We start from the raw sequence: 20808 nt of genomic DNA, 5'->3' as shown, positions 1-20808 counted from the left end.
TTAGCAGGGCGTAAGCAGCGCATATTTTTTTCGGCGCCCATGTTAACAGATTAGAGCATTCACATCGCACGCAGAGGCGGCGCGGCAGCGCATCGCAGGAGGAGAAGCAGCAGCAGTGCCGCGATCGTTTCGGCGCCGAGTCTATTTTGCCGCGCTGCTCACGCTGATTTAAAGCCACAGTGGATTGTTCTTGATCAAAACTGACCAGATTAACATGGAAAATAACAAATTCCACCATGAAATCATGTAGTGAAGTGCCCCGTGTGTTTCACAATCACCATATGACATCCAGAGCTGTTAAAAAAATTAAAAACACAACACTGCCAGAAGTTTTTGCCCAAACTTCAAAAGCCTGTTTAAATTATTAAAACTAGAAGCATATATTCACTTTAATGTTAACTTACATTTATCATGTGAACTACTTATATACAACAAGTTATATGCATATGTGTTTGGGACAGAGGGGAACACGGTCGCATTTGCAGCATGCTGCCCATCATAAATCAAAGCACGAGACAGACGGGGCTCGGAGGAGAAGACCGTAAATGTGACATAATGTACAATATTTGTCTGCATTTGCAATATCCGCGCGAGACAAACGCTGCCAGTGTGAATCCACAATGGGGGCGCGGGCTCCGGCTCTCCATACCCACCGCTCCGCGTGCGGTGTGAAGCCGGCGTCAGAATCCGAAATGTGCCCAGATGTCCGCTTTCCAATCTTTGGGTGCGTTTTTAATACCCGTCTATCGCGGTCATCTCCCTCCGCCTCAGCCATCTTGATTGTTATGACCCTGGAAGTAATTGAAACTTCACAACTTTATTGTCCAACTCAAGTCCAGAAAATAAACGGTGACATAATCGATTATGGCACTTTGCCGCATCGATGCTGAATCGTGCATGCCCCGCATTGCGATGCATCGCTGAATCGATTATTGTTGACACCACTATAAGCAACTAATTTGTATGTGCAAACTGGACCACCCTACTTTGCATCGCCCGCCAGCCGCCACAAGCTCTCTGTCTGCAACACGACAAGAGGTCATAACGGAGAAATGAATTTTGTTCATTTGTAAGGACATGAGAGCGATCAGTGTCGTGGATGGGGCAGGCTGGAGTTCTGTCACGCAATGGAACCGAGGTACTGACTGAATAGATATTGCATGAATAAAGGATAAATGCACTGCTTCCACTGGTTTGATTATTTACCGTTTCATGTCAAGGAAAAGTTCCATGTTTACCACAGCACAGCGCGCTCGGAGCGTTCAATAATATGCTGTAAAACTTATATTAATATTTGTTTCAATCACTGAATGAAGCCTGCTATATTTGGGACAAGAGTCGCGACCTTAAATTGCTAGCACAAAACTCTTGATCAGCTCTCAAAATGTGTTTGTTCATTTAAACCGTTATGCGCAGAGAGCGTGAGGGTGAGAGAGAGTGAGGTATGCGGTCTTTAGCCATTAGTTGATTAACTTGTTTTTGTGTAGTAATACGTTGTCAAATATGTTTAAACTTAACTAGAATACCTATATAAGTAGTTATGTCTCTTTGTATTCATTTGTCCTGTTATTGACGTAATGCGCGTCATTGATAAAATGCACAACCAGATGTTCGAATATTCATGCTTTTTTTAGAGGGAATATTCAAACGTCATTTTTGAGCAATTTTGACAGCCCTACCGCCCATAGGGGAGAGATCTCGCGCACAGAATGTAAGACACAGACGGCCGTACGGACAATCATAATAACGGAGCGCGGTGCAGAGTAAAGTGAGTGTTTCAACTTTTCAATGAATTCCTGGTATAGTTTAGCTTCCATATGCGATCTGAAAACGTGCCAGACTGGCGATTAACGTTACCTCAGCTCTGCTCAGCTCGAATGAAATCTGACACTGCTGCATCTGTGACGTGACTCTCGTTCAGCTCACTCACACTTTATTGAAAAGACACGTTCAGTTTTTTATTGTAGTGTTTATTCTCTAACTGAACAATATGATTGTATTACTATGAAGATCAAAACGACGGTGTACGGAGTGGCCTCGTAGGGCAGCGAAGCAAGTGCATTCTGGGAGTTGTTGTCTTTCATCCACATGAGACAAAAATACATTTTCTGTCTTTTCTCAGTCTAGAAGACACCAAATTCAAAAATAATTTCACATTTCAACTGCATAAATGACCCAGTTTAAATACAAAGCTTAATACTAAATCACTGAAGTTACCCTTTAATTATTTTTCTTTTGATGGACTTGAATATATATATTTTTAAAAATCTCAAAGACTATTGATTATAAAGTTTAAGATTTTTTTTGTTTTGTTAGAAATATAGATTTTTTCTGTGAATTTGTGTTTTTGCAGATTTCCCCTTCATTTCCTATGGTGTCATTTTTGACCAAAGAGCACAAGTGGGGGTATTTTTTTTATGACCACTTAGCATGCTCGAATCATGCCCTCAATTTTTTTGTGTTAACATGCCTAATGCTAGAAAAGTCACCAAGTTTTATATAATTCCGATGAAGCAGTGATTTTTAAAATTTCAAAACAGAAAATTTTACGCTCAGAAATGACCGAAGAGCACCAGAGGGTTAAATGCATCTGGCCTTGCTCAACAAAAGTATTAATTTCTTACCCCCCCCAAAATAAAAATCTTCCTGAAGAAACTTTTGAACGCTAGTGTACAATATGAGTGGCTCTTGATTTAAAAAAGGTTCCCCACCCCTGATCTACATACAAAAACAACATCCACCAACGAAACCCAAATCAGCAGTTAAAAGAGAAAATTCAAGAAAATTCAAGAACACAGAGTTTGATGTGCGACTCTAACTACTCTGCCTATAGCTCCATCTCCAGCTGTGCATTCAAACACTGAAAGCCCTCACTCATCTCACATCACTCAACAGGTGAGTATCAGCAGTAGATTTGGGTGGGGAGGCGATCCAGGGGTGTGCGGATTAAAAAGATCATGAATATTGTGATGGGGGCTCAGATGGTTCTAAATATGAGGCGATACATTCCTGTGTTCTTCTATTCCAAACACAACTCGCTGCACATATCCTGAAGCTCTGCTTAGCACAGTGCCATTCAAAATAAAGCAGCTTCTTAATTACTTTATCCACAGGTTAAATCAATAGGGCCATTCCTACAGGATGTGTGTGTGCCAGGTGTTGATGGCTGAAATCTCATGTTTGGGCTTTAGAGGGCACCACATTAGAATGAGAAAAGATGTTAAGGCCCAGGTATACTTAGTTTTCAGCATTCCACTCAGTTGCGCACAGTTGTGTCTACACAGCTTTCAAAGTATATTCAACCGTGGATGAGCGCGGATGGACGCATCCGACACATGCGGAGTACAATTGGTATTTTTATGCTCTACGAGACGTCAGAGAGCACTGAACCGTGTTATTTTCAAGACATTCGCTTGGAAAGATAGAAGAAAAGTAGCAGATATGCCATTGAATGCAAAGTTTAGAACAAGAACAAGAACCAAAACAAAAACAATGGAGAAAGATATGCTGCTTTTTTTTATTGTTCTTGGAACAGTGTGTTGTTTTGTATTGATTTTTACACACTTTTCTCCGACTACTGTAGAATACAGACTTCCCAGGTCGGTGCAACAAAAGTGGGCCAATGCAATTTTCTCCATCGGGCTCCCGAATTTGTACATCTATTTGGGGGTGTTGGAGCGCAGAAATCGTACGTACGAGAATGGAAATCGCCCCACACATTTTTTTTCCGCCACGACAACAACTTAAAAGTAACTCAATCCCGTAGGAAAACTGCAGACTTCACAACACATCACAAATGTGCATATTGCCACCTTGTGGACTCCTCTGTCTCAACATTCACCTTTGTATTCGTGTTGTATGCGTGCAAGTCCGAAGTATACTTTGGCTTTAAGGAAACCATTTACCTTCTGAAAAAAGAACTAGTGCTAATGATTATTATCTGCATAAAAATTCAAGGGGGCCATAGGATGACTTAAAAGTATTAAATTAAATTCTTAAAAATATATTTTATAATCGTTAAAAAGGTAAAAAAAGAGAACAAGATTTCCTTTTCTCCCTTAATAACGACTTTTATGTTTTTATTTAAAGAACACAAAGTTTTTGCTCTTGAATCACAAAATGAATTATGGTTATCTAATTTAATATCTCAAGACTGCAAATATCTGTTAATAAAAAAAGTTTGACCACAAGTTTGAAAACTGCTGTGCTAGATGGCATTAGTTTCATAGTAATGCATACGGCCTTAAAATACTTTTTGGAAAAAAAGGGAAGGGATATGAAAGAAAAATTAGGAAAGTTAATATCTTGGTAAAAACTAGTAAAGATTGTTAGAATTTCCCCTTCTCCAATGCTGAACTTCCATAACTGTTTTGTGTTTGAGAATTAACCTACAAAAAAACCATAAAAATTCTTTAAGAACCAAAACGGTTTAAAATATAGAGTGGAGAAAGTCAAAGTCTGTATTTTAGTAGGCTATTATAATTCCCTGTGAGATATACAGCTGGAAAAAAAAGCAAACCCACAAACAAACTGTGAGTTTTGGCATGTGGACACTGCATTTTTCCCACAACACATGTCAAATTTGGTCTCCAGATTAATCAACACTGCAGATAGTGGGAACACCATCTATAGCATATGAATTATACTGTAAGCTCCTGTGAGGGTGTGTGCGAGAAGATACCCACCTTGCAATAGCGCAGTGACTCCATTAGTGTGAGAAAGCCAGCAGAGGCCTGATGATGGATGCCATGTAGCTCTAGAGAACGAAAATAAGAGAATTAAATTCCTCTGTCAACTGTACAGAAATAATCAGTCTAACATAAAACACTAAAACCTAATGACCTTAGCAACTCTGTAATTGTTATTCTCTTAGCAAGCATATGTTAAGAGTGCTAAAGCTTGAGCAAAACATTAGATGATGCTGCCATCCAGTGGTCTACAACAGCAGAACAACTGATAACATACTGTGAATGGAGTTATTCAAAACAAACAGCATGCCATTGCCAACAGATTATTATTTAGCAAAAATATGAAGCATACTCATTCCAGAACATTCTCTATCACCGTCCCACACGTTAGACACAGCATGACCGGTCACCAGCAGATTGATTAGACTTTGGCTAAAAGTATAGAAAGAAAGAACTTGATTAAATGGAAGATCAACATGAAACTATAAGTATAACATTCAGACTTTTAGAGTTAAAATGTGCTGATGTACAGTGCCACAAACCAGCATCATACTATGGCAACACAAGATCAATCTACAAGGTTACAATCCAATAAACAATGCTCCCTAATAGTCTAAGCAATGATGAATGTAAAAAAAAAAACTGATCTCTCAGCGTGCATATTACCTGCCATGGCCATACACAGGGTCAATCAGAGGTTCAGAGGTGTCTTCGATCTCATTCTTTATGTTCTCAATTCCCTTAAAAAAAAATTGAAGTTAGAGCATAAGTACAAACACAGACACATAATGGATGAACAGAGCTGGCTAGCAAATAATATCCAGCTAGGGCAAAATGTGTCATTTAGCAAGGATGCATTAAATTGATCTAAAGATATTTGTAATGTTACAGAACTACAGAATTTCTATTTTAAATAAATGCTATTCTTTTGAATTTTCTATTCATCAAAGTATCCTGAAATTTATGACAAGTAGGGATGCTCTGATCGATCGGCATCGGCCGATAATCATATTTTATGACTCGATCGGTACTCACTAACTTGGCCGATCTCAAGAACCGATTGCAATTTGATGACGTCATCGCGTGAGGGCATACATGACCCGTGGGGTAGGTAGTAGCAAATATTCAAACTAGAAGTGGAGAAGGGTTCCATGTGAACAGCAGTTGAACACGGGTCAGTTGGTCCTAATGGGCAAACGCCGTTAGGATGTATCGATATACAGTAGTTTGATACGAACGCATCTGAAAAATAGCGGAGTACGCAGAGTGAGCTGATGCAGGGAAAGTGATTGATACAATTTGTCCTAAACATGACACATGCTTTATATTAAGTGCTTTAAAATAACTGGTAAGGTATTGTTAACACGTATAGTTTAAAGCAGCTTGCCCTGTCAGACGCTCTGAGAGATACTTGTGCTGACAGACAGATAAATACCAGCGGTGTTTAATGCGTTTGAGATGCGGTGCTTTCCTCAGTGCATAACTTACATATCACAGGGATATTCTCCATCTGTAAATGTTAGAAAGTCATGCAAATATGTCAATTTTGCTGTCAGGAGACGACGAGCCTTCCGCATGTGATTCTCCGCTAAAATTCAGACTTCCGCGAGCGCCGCCGCGCCAAACTGACGGAGCGTAATATACGCCATAATTCTGACTAAAACATACATATTTCTAAAATATTTGTTGTTGGACAATAAATGTGCCATATGTAGATTTTAAACCTACATGTATGTATATTTTTATGAAAGTGACCATTATAATTGGGTAATCAAATATAGGCTAATATGCTTTTGTTTTTATTTTAATTTTTAGTTCAGTGAATTAAAAAACAATTATTAATACATGCCTACATTACATTCACTGTATTTGTTTATAGCTTTCAATATCAACATTGTTTTTAGGACATCTATTATTAAGTGTCCTGCATAGTGTTATGCAGAAACCCCACTTTAAAGGCATATTAAAATGTTGATTGTATAATGAATAATTTTTGTGATTATTTAGTACCCTGTTAAAACATTACAATTGCATTACATTACATAATTACCATAAAAATGTAACAAAAATATAATAAAGGCAACATCTATAGTTTTTTTTTATTTTTATCAGAGAGCTTACAAATCAGTGAAGCATTGGAATCGGGATCGGTATCGGCCGATCACCATGACAAGAAATCGGTACTCGGTATCCGCAGCAAAAATCCTGATCGGAGCATCCCTAATGACAAGTTCCACAAAAATATAAACATAATTCACATATAAACTGTTTTCAACATTGATATTAATAAGCAGTTTCTTGAGCAACAAATGAGCTTATTAGAATGCTTTCTGAAGGATCATGTGAAACTGAAAACTTGAGTCAATATTGCATTTTTTTTACTGCATTTTCGATCAAATAAATGCAAACCTGGTGAGCATAAGAGACTTCTTTTAAAAACATTTTAAAAATATACAGGCCCCAATGGTAATGTAGATGAGAAAGGTTTACCATGCAAGCTCATTATTCTCCTGTGTTTCAAATGAACAAACAAATTGCCATGAGGACCTTTTAGGAGGGGGAAATGTAAAGTTATACCTTTGTAAGTATGACAGAGTACAGGAAGAGCAGAACCCCGAATTTGTTCTTCCAGGTGTCGTACAGTGACAACACAGCCTCTCTCAGCTCCGCAAAAGTCCTGAGAGTCCTCTTCCTGTGGAAGGAGGAACCACAATATGACTGTCAATTGAGGAATATCCTTACTGTGGGTACAATGTCATGAGTGACTGACCAATTTGGACCAAAAGTAAATGTAGTTACTTCCGCACTACTGAAGTAATCTGTATATTATCTGTATATATCTCATTTGTATATTTGTAGCACAAAGAGAAGAAAGGGGTAAGCCAGTGACGACATGAGCAAAGAGAAACAAAAGTGACGCTGTGTGAAAAGATAGTTTGTGCACTTACTGTATGACGCTGTGAAACCTCTCAAAGCCAAGCTCCTCAGCAGCCAAAGCAGCTAAACACACACCATGCAAAAACACATTTAACAAGACACAACAGTCTAGAGAAATTATTAGCAAGATCATTGACCATTAAATAAAATACACATCTCAGCAAGTTTAGACTAGCATGCTGTGTGGAGTCATCTAATTTATTAATTCACTGTCAAAGGGGAGTTAAAATATACCAGACATTATGGATCATTGTCAGGTATTATTTAAACACTGGCATGCAGTCTTGTTCAGTATCTGTACAACATCCAGATCGACTGTTACAAATTCTCTTACTTGGTGTGTCAGTAGGTTGGCTGGACTCAGGCTCTGGGTGGCTGTCTGTGATGTCACTGCTGTCTGTGGTTTTAGCACGAGGCCAGGTAGCCAGGTGAAATGCCCGCGTCTTATTGAGGCAGGCAGACTCCAGGATCTCACTGAGGGTGGAGCACAGGACCGTCCGCTGCTCTTCGTCTGTAGGGGTTTACAGCACATACATCAAGCCATGCATCTGATTTTTAAGCGGCATTAAAGGCTCTGCCCCAAATGGCACACTTCATATGCACTTTTGGTCTTGTGGACTTACAATGGCTGCATGTTACAATGTGTGTATCCTTTAAGTCCATGTTAGCCCTGCCCCGACATTAGAAATGTGGCTAATGAATTTTACCGCTAGCGGTATTGCGGCAATTCTTACATTTATATTGGGACCAATCAAAATACAAAACAGGCCTAGTTATTGTTTTCTTTGTTTTTGACCCATAACCTTAATGAATAATGTTTTGACTAGCCTAACTCATATAAAATGTCAAATATTGTTAAAGTAATCTGTCAGTAATACAACAAGACTAAATAATCAAATTATAAGCAATAGTACATATAAATAAAATAGAATACATAGAACTGAAATAAACAATGCTTTACTAAGCCGCTGTCACTTTAAGAGCTGCACAGATCCAATATACTTTCTCAACCATTTACCTTCACTTAAGACATAACCGACTGTTTATGAGGATACTTACCAATTTTGTGTGAATATGTCCGCAAGACGTGAAAGAACTCAATTCAGCATTCACACGCTGTGTGAGAGGTGGTTTTCGGTGTGCGAAACTTCTCACACAGTACACAAATATAGAATTGAGTGCTCTTTCGCGTCTTCTTGCGCTTGAATATTTAAACCAGCAAGGCTTAAAAACATGTGCAAATTATAACCTTTAATGACGACAAAGCACTTGCCCGTTCGGACAAGTGATAGTTCTTTCAATTGTCCCGAGCGTTGCTAACGCTGGCTCTGGGCCATCGGTCAGTCCTTATTGTCGATAATAAGGCCTTATTTGGCCTGTGTCACCCAAAAATATTGGACAAACATGAAAATGAAAGTGTAATTTACTAGGTTATGACTGTTCTTTTCTTCATTTATGACAATGCAAGCAGCATTCCAAGCAGGATACCACATGTTCACAACATACCAATGAGAGCAACAGCTAAGAATGTGAAATATGATCAACACAAAAGAGTGAGACAACGACAGGAGGAGACATTGTTTTGCTTTAGCTATAAAACAAAAGGACACAGTCTCACACAACGATTCTTCCTAGGGCTGGGCGGTATATCGAGTATGCACGATATATTATTTAGAAACTATATGGAATGAGGCAATACCGTTTATAACGATATACAGTAGATTGATACGAGCGCTTCTGAAAAATAGCAGAGTGCGCAGAGTGAGCTGATGCAGGGAAAGTGCATGATACAACTTGTCCTGAACATGACACATGCTTTTTATTAAGGGCTTCAAAATAACTGGTAAGATATAGTTAACACGTATAGTTTAAAGCAGCTTGCCCTGTCAGATGCTCCGAGAGCTAGGCTACTTGTGCTGACAGACAGATGAATCTCCGCTAAAATTCAGGCTTCCGTGAATGAGCGCCGCTTCATGCATGCGCGACAAACAGACGGAGCGCAATAGAGCAGGAGGAATGCAATAATTCTGACTGATATTTAGAAAATATTTGTTGATGACAATAAATCAAATGTAGGCTTTTTTTTTTTTAGTTTAGTGAATTATTAATTTAGTTTTTAGAATATAATGTGATTTTAACCCCCTTTTTGCACATAATATATTGCATAACCTGCATTACATACACTCTATTTGTTTATAGCTTTCAATATCAACATTGTTTTCAGGACATCATTGGGCAGGATGTGAAATAAAATTAATTATTATTAAAATAAATACAGATTTTTTTTTATCGAAATAGAAAAACGTAGAAAATACCGGGATTTATCGCCATTCAACCAAAAAATACGGCAATATGATTTTTTCGCCATATCGCCCAGCCTTAATTCTTCCTTTGAAAGTGATCTATAAATATTTATATAAAAGGCGTTTTATTGAATCACCATTTTCTTCACTTTTAGGCACACAGAAAGACTGCAATACAGATATGTGCCTGTAATAAGATTTAGGATGATGTCTTGCACTTTTATGCCATCCTATTTCCAAAATGCACTCATTAGGCCCTATAAAAATACAATTATAGTGTCTTTTGTGTAGCCTGCATAATAACATATCAAGCAGAATCCAATAAAAATAAGTAACTATTGGCATATTGCAACAAAAGTCACATTATGTTTATTTTTTATGTTTATTAGACCACTTGAGATGGCCAGTCTATCTTTGAGATGCTCACAAGTGCCTGGTCTGAGTGTTATTTAGTACTCAAAAGTGGAAACAAGGTGTAATTCTCTTTAAAATAATGCACAGCAAACCTGAGATATCTTTCCAGTTTGAGCCTTCAGTGTTAAACAGAACGTTCTTCAACAGGAAAGCCTGAGGAATAACAAACAAAACACACAAATAATTAGGGCTCCACTTAACCAGCCAAAAGGAACAATCCAACAAAATAGCATGTCAACACATTTATATCAGTTTCAGTAACAGCACAACAATGTTACAAACATAGGGCCTCATTCATGAAACTTATGTAAATATTCATGAAATATAAGAGTAAATTCAGAATAATTGAAAAAAAACTCTCCTCCAGATTCACAAACATTTCGTAAATATCCGATTTGATAGTTAAATGTGTGTAAGTTCAGGAATTCCAATCATTCGTAAAAAAAAGGTTTGCATACACGCTCATTCACAATTAGCATAATCCCCACCTATTAATTACAACTACAACAATGACGTGTCCAGGAACACTTCTGGACGTCTTCTCAGGTTTGGCTCCAGTATATTGCATAAATGATAAAGAAACGAATTGACCATATGCCTAACAAATATTCCATTAAAGTGTGTCCACCAAAGCGATTCTAGCCAGGTGTTCTTCAGATGGTGGCACTTGAAAGCCCTTTAGAGGCTCAGCATTTTTAGGCGCTTTGGTAGCTGCAATGATACGGAATATGTCAGGCAGTAATGCGTTACTAGCATCTCATTTTGAAGAATATTACCAAATATATAAATGCAGTAACTAGCAATATTAACTTCTCCAAATTTGTTTAGTCGTTGTACAAGTAGGATGATTGGTCAGTGTAGTATTTGTGCCGCCCCTCTCCACTGTGATTATACGGCTGGGTAAAAAGTGACAGTGAAGAGCGCTAAGTTTTACCCAAGTGGCAACCTCCCACGGTCTCTCTTGAAGGCAACACAGAAGTGACTTAAATAGCAATTCGTTGACTGGTCGCTAGAGACAGGAGTCAAATCTTTATGTGGTTTCAGCAACCAGTAACCTCAACCCCACCTACGTCCTGCCTCTTTGTCCATTTTCAGATTACAGGGAATAACGTGCTGCCAAGATGGCAACGGCCGGCTTAAAAAAAGAACATAGAAATATAGAACGTTTGAATGTTTTTACATGTGATATGGAGCAGGTGTAAATTTATTTCGTAACAACTAACATTGATGAATCTGAAAATGTACATCAGAACGGCTCTGCAAATGATTTACACTGCTCGTGTTTTAATGAATGAGGCCCATAGAGTTTGAGAATAGGGTAGGACATCATACGCAAATCAAGCAGCATTTGTAATAGAAATGGACTGTCAGTGCAAGACTAAAGGCTGGAATATACAGTAACAAAAGGCTTCATAAACTTTGTAATGGTTACAGAGAAAAACTGGGCATCATACACTAAACAATGAGGATTGCACACTATCAGACTTGGAATTCTAAAACAAAAATATGGAATTCTGAAATAGTATATATTCTAAAATCGGCTCAAAACATCAAACATGTTTGATATCTTCTGACTGGCTCTGACTTTTGGCAACTAGTGTTGGGACAAAGCAGGACAAAAATCTGTAGTGTATTCTAGCCTTAACCCACTGTGATATAAATAAAAGACAGGTGACAAATTAAAGTAAAAACCTAAATGAAGTCTCTTAATAAGGTAAACGTGCTGGCAGAACAGTATCAATGCACCCTGGCATAGTTTCTATTCTGAAATTCTACTGGCAGGATGGAACCCCATTCTTCCAAAAGATATTCCTTCATTTGGTGTTTTGATGAAAGCGGTGGTGATGAGTGCTGTAAAATGTCCGTTTACAATCAGCCCTAGGCATTTTTGTCTAATAAAAGTGTTTTTGGAGGGACGTTTTTATCAACTGAACGATCGACATGCTGTTAAACAGTACATGGCTTGTAATCTGTCACCAACCTGTATAATACAATGAAGTTTTCATCTTTGGACTATACAAAGCCATGTGTGCAGACATAATTTGTTGTTGAACATCCTCATAACCTATGGATAGAAATAACAAGGCTTGAGAGAAAAGTGAATACCTGTACAGGTGCAATGACAGCACACGGTCCACCTTCAAACTGCTCCAGTGCAGAGCGCTCAGTCTCACTGAACACAAAGCCTGTAAAAAGAAATGCAGTGGAAACAAAGCTTAGTCAATGTCACAAGTTTCAATTAACCAATCCATCAACTCAACTGGGCAAGCAGTCAGGGTGGAGTAACATGGACTTGGCAGAGGTCTTCTTTGCTGACCACTGCAGAATTTTTACAACACAAGTAATGGATGCATATCTTTGAAAATGATCTTCAACCTCCAAAATTTGAGTCAGCATTAAAGCGGGATTACACAACATGACTTTTGCTCAGTTTTTTTTCACTCAGACTATGATTCCATCCGGTAAAACTAGAAAAGCCTGGATAAGTGTGATCCTCAGTCGTTTAACTTATTGGATGACGCTCAGTTTTACTCTAGCATATACGCTTGTCATATGTCGGCATGTATATGATGCCTTGTGTTTTAAAATCTGTTGTTTGTGAAAGTCGTGTGGTGTTCTCCAGCCTTTAGAGCATCAATAGCTCGCGATCGCTTACCTTGAGACCACCTGCTGAAGAGGGATGCAGGCACTTCTCCGCCAGTGGGTCTGCCCCACACAAGATCCACCACTTCTTTGCTCGTATCTGACATGTCTGCTCTTGATCTTCGTTGATATTAACTCAAACAAAGCATCAAGACCAATGGAGATCCCTGTGACAGCTAGCCACTGTAGTGCACGCGACGTGGCTAGCGCACTTGTCCTGGCCTGTTTTTGTATTCCGCTGAATTTTAAAGATTTTGCCTGCTTTGGTGAGCAGGTGTCATTGGCCACAGATGCGCTCTGGTGCGTAAGCTGTCCCGCGAGCGACGAATGACAAGAACGCTCGCGCCAAAAACGTGAAAGAACGTTAGATTTTGAATACGCAGCCTCTAACGACAGCACACCACAACCGCTCTGTTAACCTCATAAGGGTTTAATATGTGTCTGAAATTAATGCTATCTTACGTCTTAACCAGTATTCGCTTCCTTAATTCAAGGTTTCTGTTGTCTGTTTAACTGGACAGGCCTGGTATGTCCTCACTGAAGTAACTCACTCACCATACGGTTTGTGGCTTGCTACATTACCTAAACGTCAAAAACCAAACGTTTAGTTCGTTCCTCCGACAGCCTATTTTAAGAGTAGCTAACGGCTGTGAACTCCACTCGACAACACCCAGAGAAAATACTGAGGATTTCAATGTAAACTGCTCGCTGTAGTAACTGCAGAGTGCTCTATCATCATCCATTCAGTTTATTTACTACGTGCCTCCACCTCAAGTTCGACCTGTGAGAGATTGGTTCAAATCGAGAAGGTTCTGGTGACGTCGAGCGAGAGAAAGATTTTATTGGCTGTTCCGTCCATCACTCACACGGCAACGCTGTGACATCGTGTGTTGCCCGCCTACAATACGGAGGCTGAGCTTGAATATACAGTAATCTTGGCTGAGCAATGTTATATAAGAAAAAGATTAGGCAGTCATAAATTCTTAAAATACCAACAGTGAAGCAGGCGCACCCAGGCGCAGGCTATAGTGATTTATCGCCGACAGTGTTACCTTCTAAACCTACAAAATGTGCAGTGAATGATATGGTCCGAAAATAGACACTGTCCTGGTGGTCATTTTTAATAATTTCTTTTTTTTTTTTTTTTTTTTTTGACGTGGTGCAACTTTTCACCCTTTCAAAAACAAGTGTGTAAACTTTATTTAAAAACTTTTTGATCATACAAATAATGATGTTATAATAGAAATCATATAAAAATTACACCAATAGTTATTTACTTTACAATTATTAAAACAGTTATTTACAATTATTTAACAACATTTCTCTTAGCTGTTATTTACATTTCATATTAAATCCAGTCAACTTACCTTAACTTACTAAACATACGAAACTTGTTATTTCTCATTTTTGTAATGTGGCCCGTTTTATGCTGAAATGTGCATTGAGAAGAGAATCAGTTACGTGGGAAACAACATCAAAAGAAACATCTGAGCTTCAGCGACAGACGCGTCAGAAATCACTGGGGACTTTTATTTTGTTAAAGATGTGGTGACCTAACAGGAAGTCAGTCCATCTCATTCACGTTGTAGCCCATGCGTACGTTCACGCAGGAAAGTGAACGCACCTCCAAGTGGAGAAGTCTTTTCCTCTGCATATAAAGTAACATAAATACACAGGTTTAATCTCACAACAATGGGTGGACAAGCTAAATCTAAAAAGAAAAACAAAGCTAAAAGACAAGACACCAACCCAAGTGGAGGTATGTCGGGTTTAGCCATCTGTTATGTTAAATTATCTGGTATTCCTGTTAATTCCCGAAATGTATGACTTTAATACATATTATTTAAAATCCCACATCATTTAAACCAGTTTCTTGCTATAGACTGGACACTGATGGTCACATCTGCTTGTTTTGACTATAACGGTTTAATGTAAACATGACACTGCAATGTGTTTCATGTGCCATGTGGCGTTTAATACAATATATTGTGATTTTTTTTTGTGTGTGTGTGTGGAAGGACTTGCCATAACTGTACTTCATCTAGACTTATTCACATTAAACTAATTGTGTAGCCATATCCTGCCATCAAAAATTTTCAACTTTTTGTTTTTGATGCTCAGGTGCCTTGATGTCACCACAGGAAAGAATGAAAGCAAAGATGCAGCAAAGGGCCAAAAAGAAAACCGCAGAAAAATACACTGTTGATCAATTGTTGGAAAAGGTAATATGTTGCCATATAATGGATATTATATGGCAAAAAATGGAAAAAAAAATATTAGATCTTGTTTTCATATTTCACCAGTGTACTTTCTCCGTCCCTCTCAGACTGAAGAGAGCATAGACAACTTTGACTTTGACATGGCCAGGCTGTATTGTCAGCGAGCGCTGGATATTGAACCAACTAACCTGACCATCCTGGACATGCTGGGGAACATCTGCGCTGAGCTGGGAGATGTAGAGAAAGCTAAACAGATATCCTTTACACATACTTTGCTACCACAATAAAAGCTGCCATAACCTGTGATTTCCACATGAAGCTTCTAGTCTTGATTTACTCTTGTTAAAGAGAGTGTGAGCATATGTGTTTGTTACAGTCCTTGACAGCTGTGTGCGTGTATCTGAAGGCGGTGGAGCTCAGTCCAGAGGAAGGCCACAGTAAGTACATGTACCTGGGGCAGATTCACACGGGCATGGAGGCTGTACAGTACTTCAGTAAAGGAACTGAGGTCATGCTCAACACCATGGACAAACACACAAATGAGGCAAGACAGTAAAGACTTTGACAGTAAACACATTGTTACAGAAATCTGTTTTAAAAAAAATTCTGTTTTGTTCTTTCCATTCATCAAAGAATCCTTACAAAATGAATGATGTTTTCCAAAAAAATAATTAGCAATAAAAAAACGAATAATAAGACATGTTACTTGAGCAACCAATCAGCTTATTTGGATGATTTTTGAAGGATCAAGTAATGATGCTGAAAATGGAGCTTCACATGAATAAATTACATTTTAAAATATATTTAAATAGAAAAACATTACTTTAAATGGTAATGACATTTCAGAATATTACTGTTGTATCTGTATTTTTGATAAAGTAAATGTAACCTTGGTTAGCATAAGAGACTTTTTTTCAAAAACATTAAAACATCCTACCAACCCCAAACTTTTGAACAGTAGTGTACACGAAATGTGCCAATGCTTTCTTTCCAAAGGGAATTTCAGGTAAATCCAAGTAAGATGCAAATGAGACTAGGGATAATTTTCACACAGGGAAGATGTCTCCAGGGTTATACTTGGTTTTGTAAGTGAGTATTTTGTGTATTTTGACTTAGTGTATCCAATTATACAAGTACTTGTTTTCGATAGCAGATTTGTATGTTCATTTCAAACAAATTATTCTTATGGTATGTGCCTATTCAGAAATTTTCACTGAGAAATGAACCTACCCTGAGAAAGATTCACTGGAAGAGGAAACAGTGTGTCAACTTGCCCCGGTCTGTCCTTATATTGTAAAATGATCTACAGTAGAGCAGGTACCTAATATAACAAGTGAAACTAGGCTAAACCTAAAGTGCTGGTCTGATGTTCTAGTTGAGTAAATATAATAGATACAAGTTATAGCAAGAATAAACCACATATGTTTTTTAAGAAAACACAGTATGCGTATTGCGTACAGTTGTCGCAGGTTAACAGAAGGTGTGATTGTATGTGTTTTAATGTCCCACAGAACCCTGAAAATGAGAACGACTAGCTGAGACCAGATGCAAGCTGAATTTTACTCTCTAAGAGACAAAGGAATTGTCATTTTCTTTTGAACTCTCAGAGCTTTAGCTAATGTATAATGGATGCATTCCATCATTATGGTGCACTTTCCCAGTGGACAGCACTTTCTTTGCATTGATTAAGTTACTTGCTGAATCAGAGTAGTGCTTTCTGGGAGGCATGGAATTAGCACTGACATAATAGCAGGAAGCATTTCGTTGTGCTGAGCCAGTCTCATCGTAAGCCTTTGTGTGACATTTGTGTCTGTCTATGCAGGGCAGGTAAATGGAATATGCAGAAAGACAGATGTGTGTTGTTACCGTAGGTGGAGAGCTATTGAAAACCAGTTGGTCACAGACATTGTTTTACATCAAAGCAAACCGCAATCAATTGAAACGACCACACAAGCTGTTCCTTTCGTGCATACATTACTGTGTATTGGATTTGGAGGCTGTGAATAATGCTCTGAGCTTTTGGGCCCCACGGTTGGGACATACATCCTCAGTGGTCTAAATGATTTGTCAAAAGAAAGCTATTGGATTTCTTTAGTGTTAAATGTGCAGTTTAATATTTTAGCACTAGAGGGCAGTACAACTTAAGCAGACAAACAGTGAAGACCGGTAGGGCAGGCAGTGCTCCTCAATCTGTTTGACTCCCATTGTTCAACACAATATTCAAAAGTGCCCCATATAAGGTATCTATTCTGTAATTATGACAAACCTCTTCGTTTTCATTTTCAAAGAAACTGAGGGTGTTAAAGGGAGGGTTAACCCAAAAATGAAAATTCTGTCATCATTGGCTCATCCTCAAGTTGTTCCGAACCTGTATAAATGTTTTTGTTCAGCTGAACACAAAGGAAGATATTTTGAGTCGCGGGGCACCTTTGACTTCCATAGTATTTTTGTTTCCTACTATGGAAGTCAATGGTGTCCCACAGCTGCTTGGTTACCAACGTTCTTCAAAATATATTCCTTTGTGTTCAGCAGAACAAAGACATTTATACAGATTTGGAATAAGTGATTTTTGGGTGAACTATCCCTTTAATATATTAATTCATGTTATAATATTTTTAGAGTTAATATATTTCTAGTTTTTGAGTGGGGAAATATATGATTCCAATTTGTTGCAGCATGTTTAGCATAATATTATTTTAATATATAAAAAAATTAATTGTATTAATAATAATTTATTAATTTAAATGATTCTAAACCGTCCTGTTGCCCCTATTCGGCTTGGTGCCCTGGTTGAGAATCACTGCTGTCGGGTGATTCTGTGTTTTATTTCAGTCATTTATCAGACATTTGAAAATGTGCATATATGATAATAGCTGACTGTGAATATCTAGTGCGATATTGATTGTGTATTAAATGGATAGGTATGCCCCCCCCCACACAACATTTTAATAATAAACTAAAACAATTATTAACTTAAGAATGAAAATGCATATTATTATTATTATTATTATAGTATATTGTTAATTTATATGAAATATTATAATTTGCCATGAAAAGATTATAAAACTGTGCTATATCCCAAGCCTTCTGAAGCCATAAGACAGCTTTGTGTGACGAACATGTGCCAGATTTATTTTGAGAGCCTCAGCGGAGATGAAGAAAGTTTGGTCTGTTCATCACACAAAGCTATCATATAGGAATCTAGCACAAATCTGTGAGCTAGTGAACAAAACTTATCATATTCCATGTAAAAAAATAACAGTATACAGGTTTGGAATAAAATTATGAATTCATGAATGAATTATTATTTTAACTCATTGTCATGTATTCTGATAGGCTAGTGCATTTGGAGCAGCCGCATTGCCCTCTAAGAATGCTGTCACAATGAAGGAGGTGTCTGTGGCCTTCTGTTCCATCGCTGAGATCTTCTTCACAGATCTCTGGTAAATATCTTTCCTTTTTTACACAGATGTATGCAGGCTTTTATTCAACTTCTGCCAACCTTTCTTTGCTCTGGCCTTTCTCACTCTTTTCATTTCTCAACCTTTTTGGCTTTCTGTACCTGATGACATATGACACACACACACACACACACACACACACACACACACACACACACACACACACACACACACACACACACACACACACACACACACACACACACACACACACACACACACACACACACACACACACACACACACACACACACACACACACACACACACACACACACACACACACACACACACACACCTGGGACACTACAGATAGGAGCCCATCTGCTTTGAGGCCTGCAGAAAAGATCTAATCACAGACTGCTTGATAGAGGGATAGAGAGAGGGAGAGGGTTGGGAATTCAGGATGGGAGAAATAGTAGGAGAGAGATGAAATGTAGATTTGGATTGGACATGCGCTTAGTGTTGATTGCCGAGGATCTTGGCATAGCATGACTTCATTCAAACCCTGAGATTGAAATTCAAAGCATCAGGGAAAGGTCAGGTTTATTGACTATATGTAAGCACCATACCATTTCACACATCGATGTACATTATGAAGGTAAAGCAGCAGCCTCTAGCAAAGTACAGTATGTCTCTGTGCCTTTCCTCTTGATGTACTGTATGGTTGTATGTGTGTATCGGGGTTTGTTGTTTTGGTGGATGTTTGCTGCAGGCGTTAACTGGAAAATCAAGAGCAGGAAAGAGTGTGTGTGCTAACAAATAATATTTTTTTTTCAGTAGTATGAATGCCCTTGTGTGGATGTGCTGTGGAAACTCTAGTTTAGTTCAATTATTGGTCAAACTTGTATTTTTTTTGTACAGACATTGTACCCAGATCAAGCTACAAGACACAATGTTTGTTACTCTGAAGTGGTTTAAAAATAATTGCAATTCTTATACGTGTGTGAATCCATGCGAATTTTAATTTTGGCACCAAGATGTTAGCAGCAGATCCTTTAAGTCCTGTAAGTTGCGAGGTGGGGCCTCCATGGATCGGACTTGTTTGCTCAGCACATCCCACAGATGCTCGATTGGATTGAGATCTGGGGAATTTGGAGGCCAAGTCAACACCTCAAACTCGTGCTCCTCAAACCATTTTTGCTTTGTGGCAGGATGCATTATCCTGCTGAAAGAGGCCACAGCCACCAGGGAATACCATTTCCATGAAAGGGTGTACATGGTCTGCAACAATGCTTAAGTAGTTGTACGTGTCAAAGTAACATCCACATGGATGACAGGACCCAAGGTTTCCCAGCAGAACGTTGCCCAAAGCATCCCACTGCCTCCGCCTGCTTGCCTTCTTCCCATAGTTTATCCTGGTGCCATGTGCTCCCCAGGTTAGCGACCCACACACACACATGGCCATCCACATGATGTAAAAGAAAATGGGATTCATTAGACCAGACCACCTTCTTCCATTGCTCTGTGGTCCAGTTCCAACACTCACAAACACTGTTGGCGCTTTCGGCGGTGGACAGGGGTCAGTGGCTATGCAGCCCCATACGCAACAAACTGTGATGCACTGTGTATTCTGACACCTTTCTATCATTATCATTAACTTCTTGAGCAATTTGAGCTACAGTAGCTTGCCAGCCTTTGCTCCCCACATGCATCAATGAGCCATGACCCTGGAACCGGTTCAGTGGTATTTTTTATTTTTTTTACCTCCTTTCGTCCTGCTTGATTATTTTCCTCTTATCATAGTCTAATTTCTACTAGACTTTCTTGTATTCTCTTATACTTACTATACTTCAACTATACTCCGATCTCATCCTACTTCCTCCTAATATATACCACTTCCTATTTCCTCTCATTCATCCTTGATTTCTCTTATCTTATCCTATGTTCTCTTATCATATAGCACTCTCTCATCCTGACCTACTTCCTTTTATCCTACACCATTTTGTCTCATACCCTGCTTCCTTTTATTTTGTACTGCTTCCTCTCAACTTGCACTACTTCCTCTCACCTTATATATTTACCTGGGGCACGTTCAAAGCTCAAACCGGTGCGCAACGTTTTGCTATGGTTTCCGGTTGAACGTCATGTTTCCTGGGAACGGTGTGCAACAGGTTTGAGATGCGTTTTATCTCGTTTGGTG

General features: G+C 38.6%; 2 protein-coding genes across 3 annotated transcripts in view; one reads left to right on the top strand and one right to left on the bottom strand.

Moving 5' to 3' along the window:
* Positions 1–14474, bottom strand: part of mindy3 (MINDY lysine 48 deubiquitinase 3) — a 55538-nt gene extending 41064 nt beyond the window's left edge. The window contains exons 1-9 of one of the 2 annotated variants that reach the window (XM_079836296.1): positions 12999–14474; positions 12449–12528; positions 10435–10495; positions 7960–8136; positions 7637–7688; positions 7266–7380; positions 5355–5428; positions 5041–5120; positions 4686–4756 (exon numbers count right to left, since the gene is read on the bottom strand). In XM_079836296.1, the coding sequence (XP_079692422.1) occupies positions 4686–4756; positions 5041–5120; positions 5355–5428; positions 7266–7380; positions 7637–7688; positions 7960–8136; positions 10435–10495; positions 12449–12528; positions 12999–13092 (804 nt within the window). In that variant the 5' untranslated portion in view covers positions 13093–14474. The remainder of the gene's footprint in view (positions 1–4685; positions 4757–5040; positions 5121–5354; positions 5429–7265; positions 7381–7636; positions 7689–7959; positions 8137–10434; positions 10496–12448; positions 12529–12998) is intronic. The other variant, XM_079836297.1, reaches the window with a different exon arrangement.
* A 125-nt stretch (positions 14475–14599) lies between these two features.
* The window catches only part of LOC307138697 (uncharacterized protein), a 120386-nt gene continuing 114177 nt past the window's right edge, over positions 14600–20808 (top strand). The window contains exons 1-5 of the mRNA XM_079837212.1: positions 14600–14744; positions 15107–15207; positions 15312–15458; positions 15599–15748; positions 18541–18647. Coding sequence (XP_079693338.1) covers positions 14678–14744; positions 15107–15207; positions 15312–15458; positions 15599–15748; positions 18541–18647 — 572 coding nt within the window. The 5' untranslated portion in view covers positions 14600–14677. The remainder of the gene's footprint in view (positions 14745–15106; positions 15208–15311; positions 15459–15598; positions 15749–18540; positions 18648–20808) is intronic.

The sequence above is a fragment of the Gobio gobio genome (genome assembly GCF_949357685.1).
Source record: "Gobio gobio genome assembly, chromosome: 15".
Taxonomy (NCBI): domain Eukaryota; kingdom Metazoa; phylum Chordata; class Actinopteri; order Cypriniformes; family Gobionidae; genus Gobio; species Gobio gobio.
This window is presented reverse-complemented; position numbering and strand designations above follow the sequence as displayed.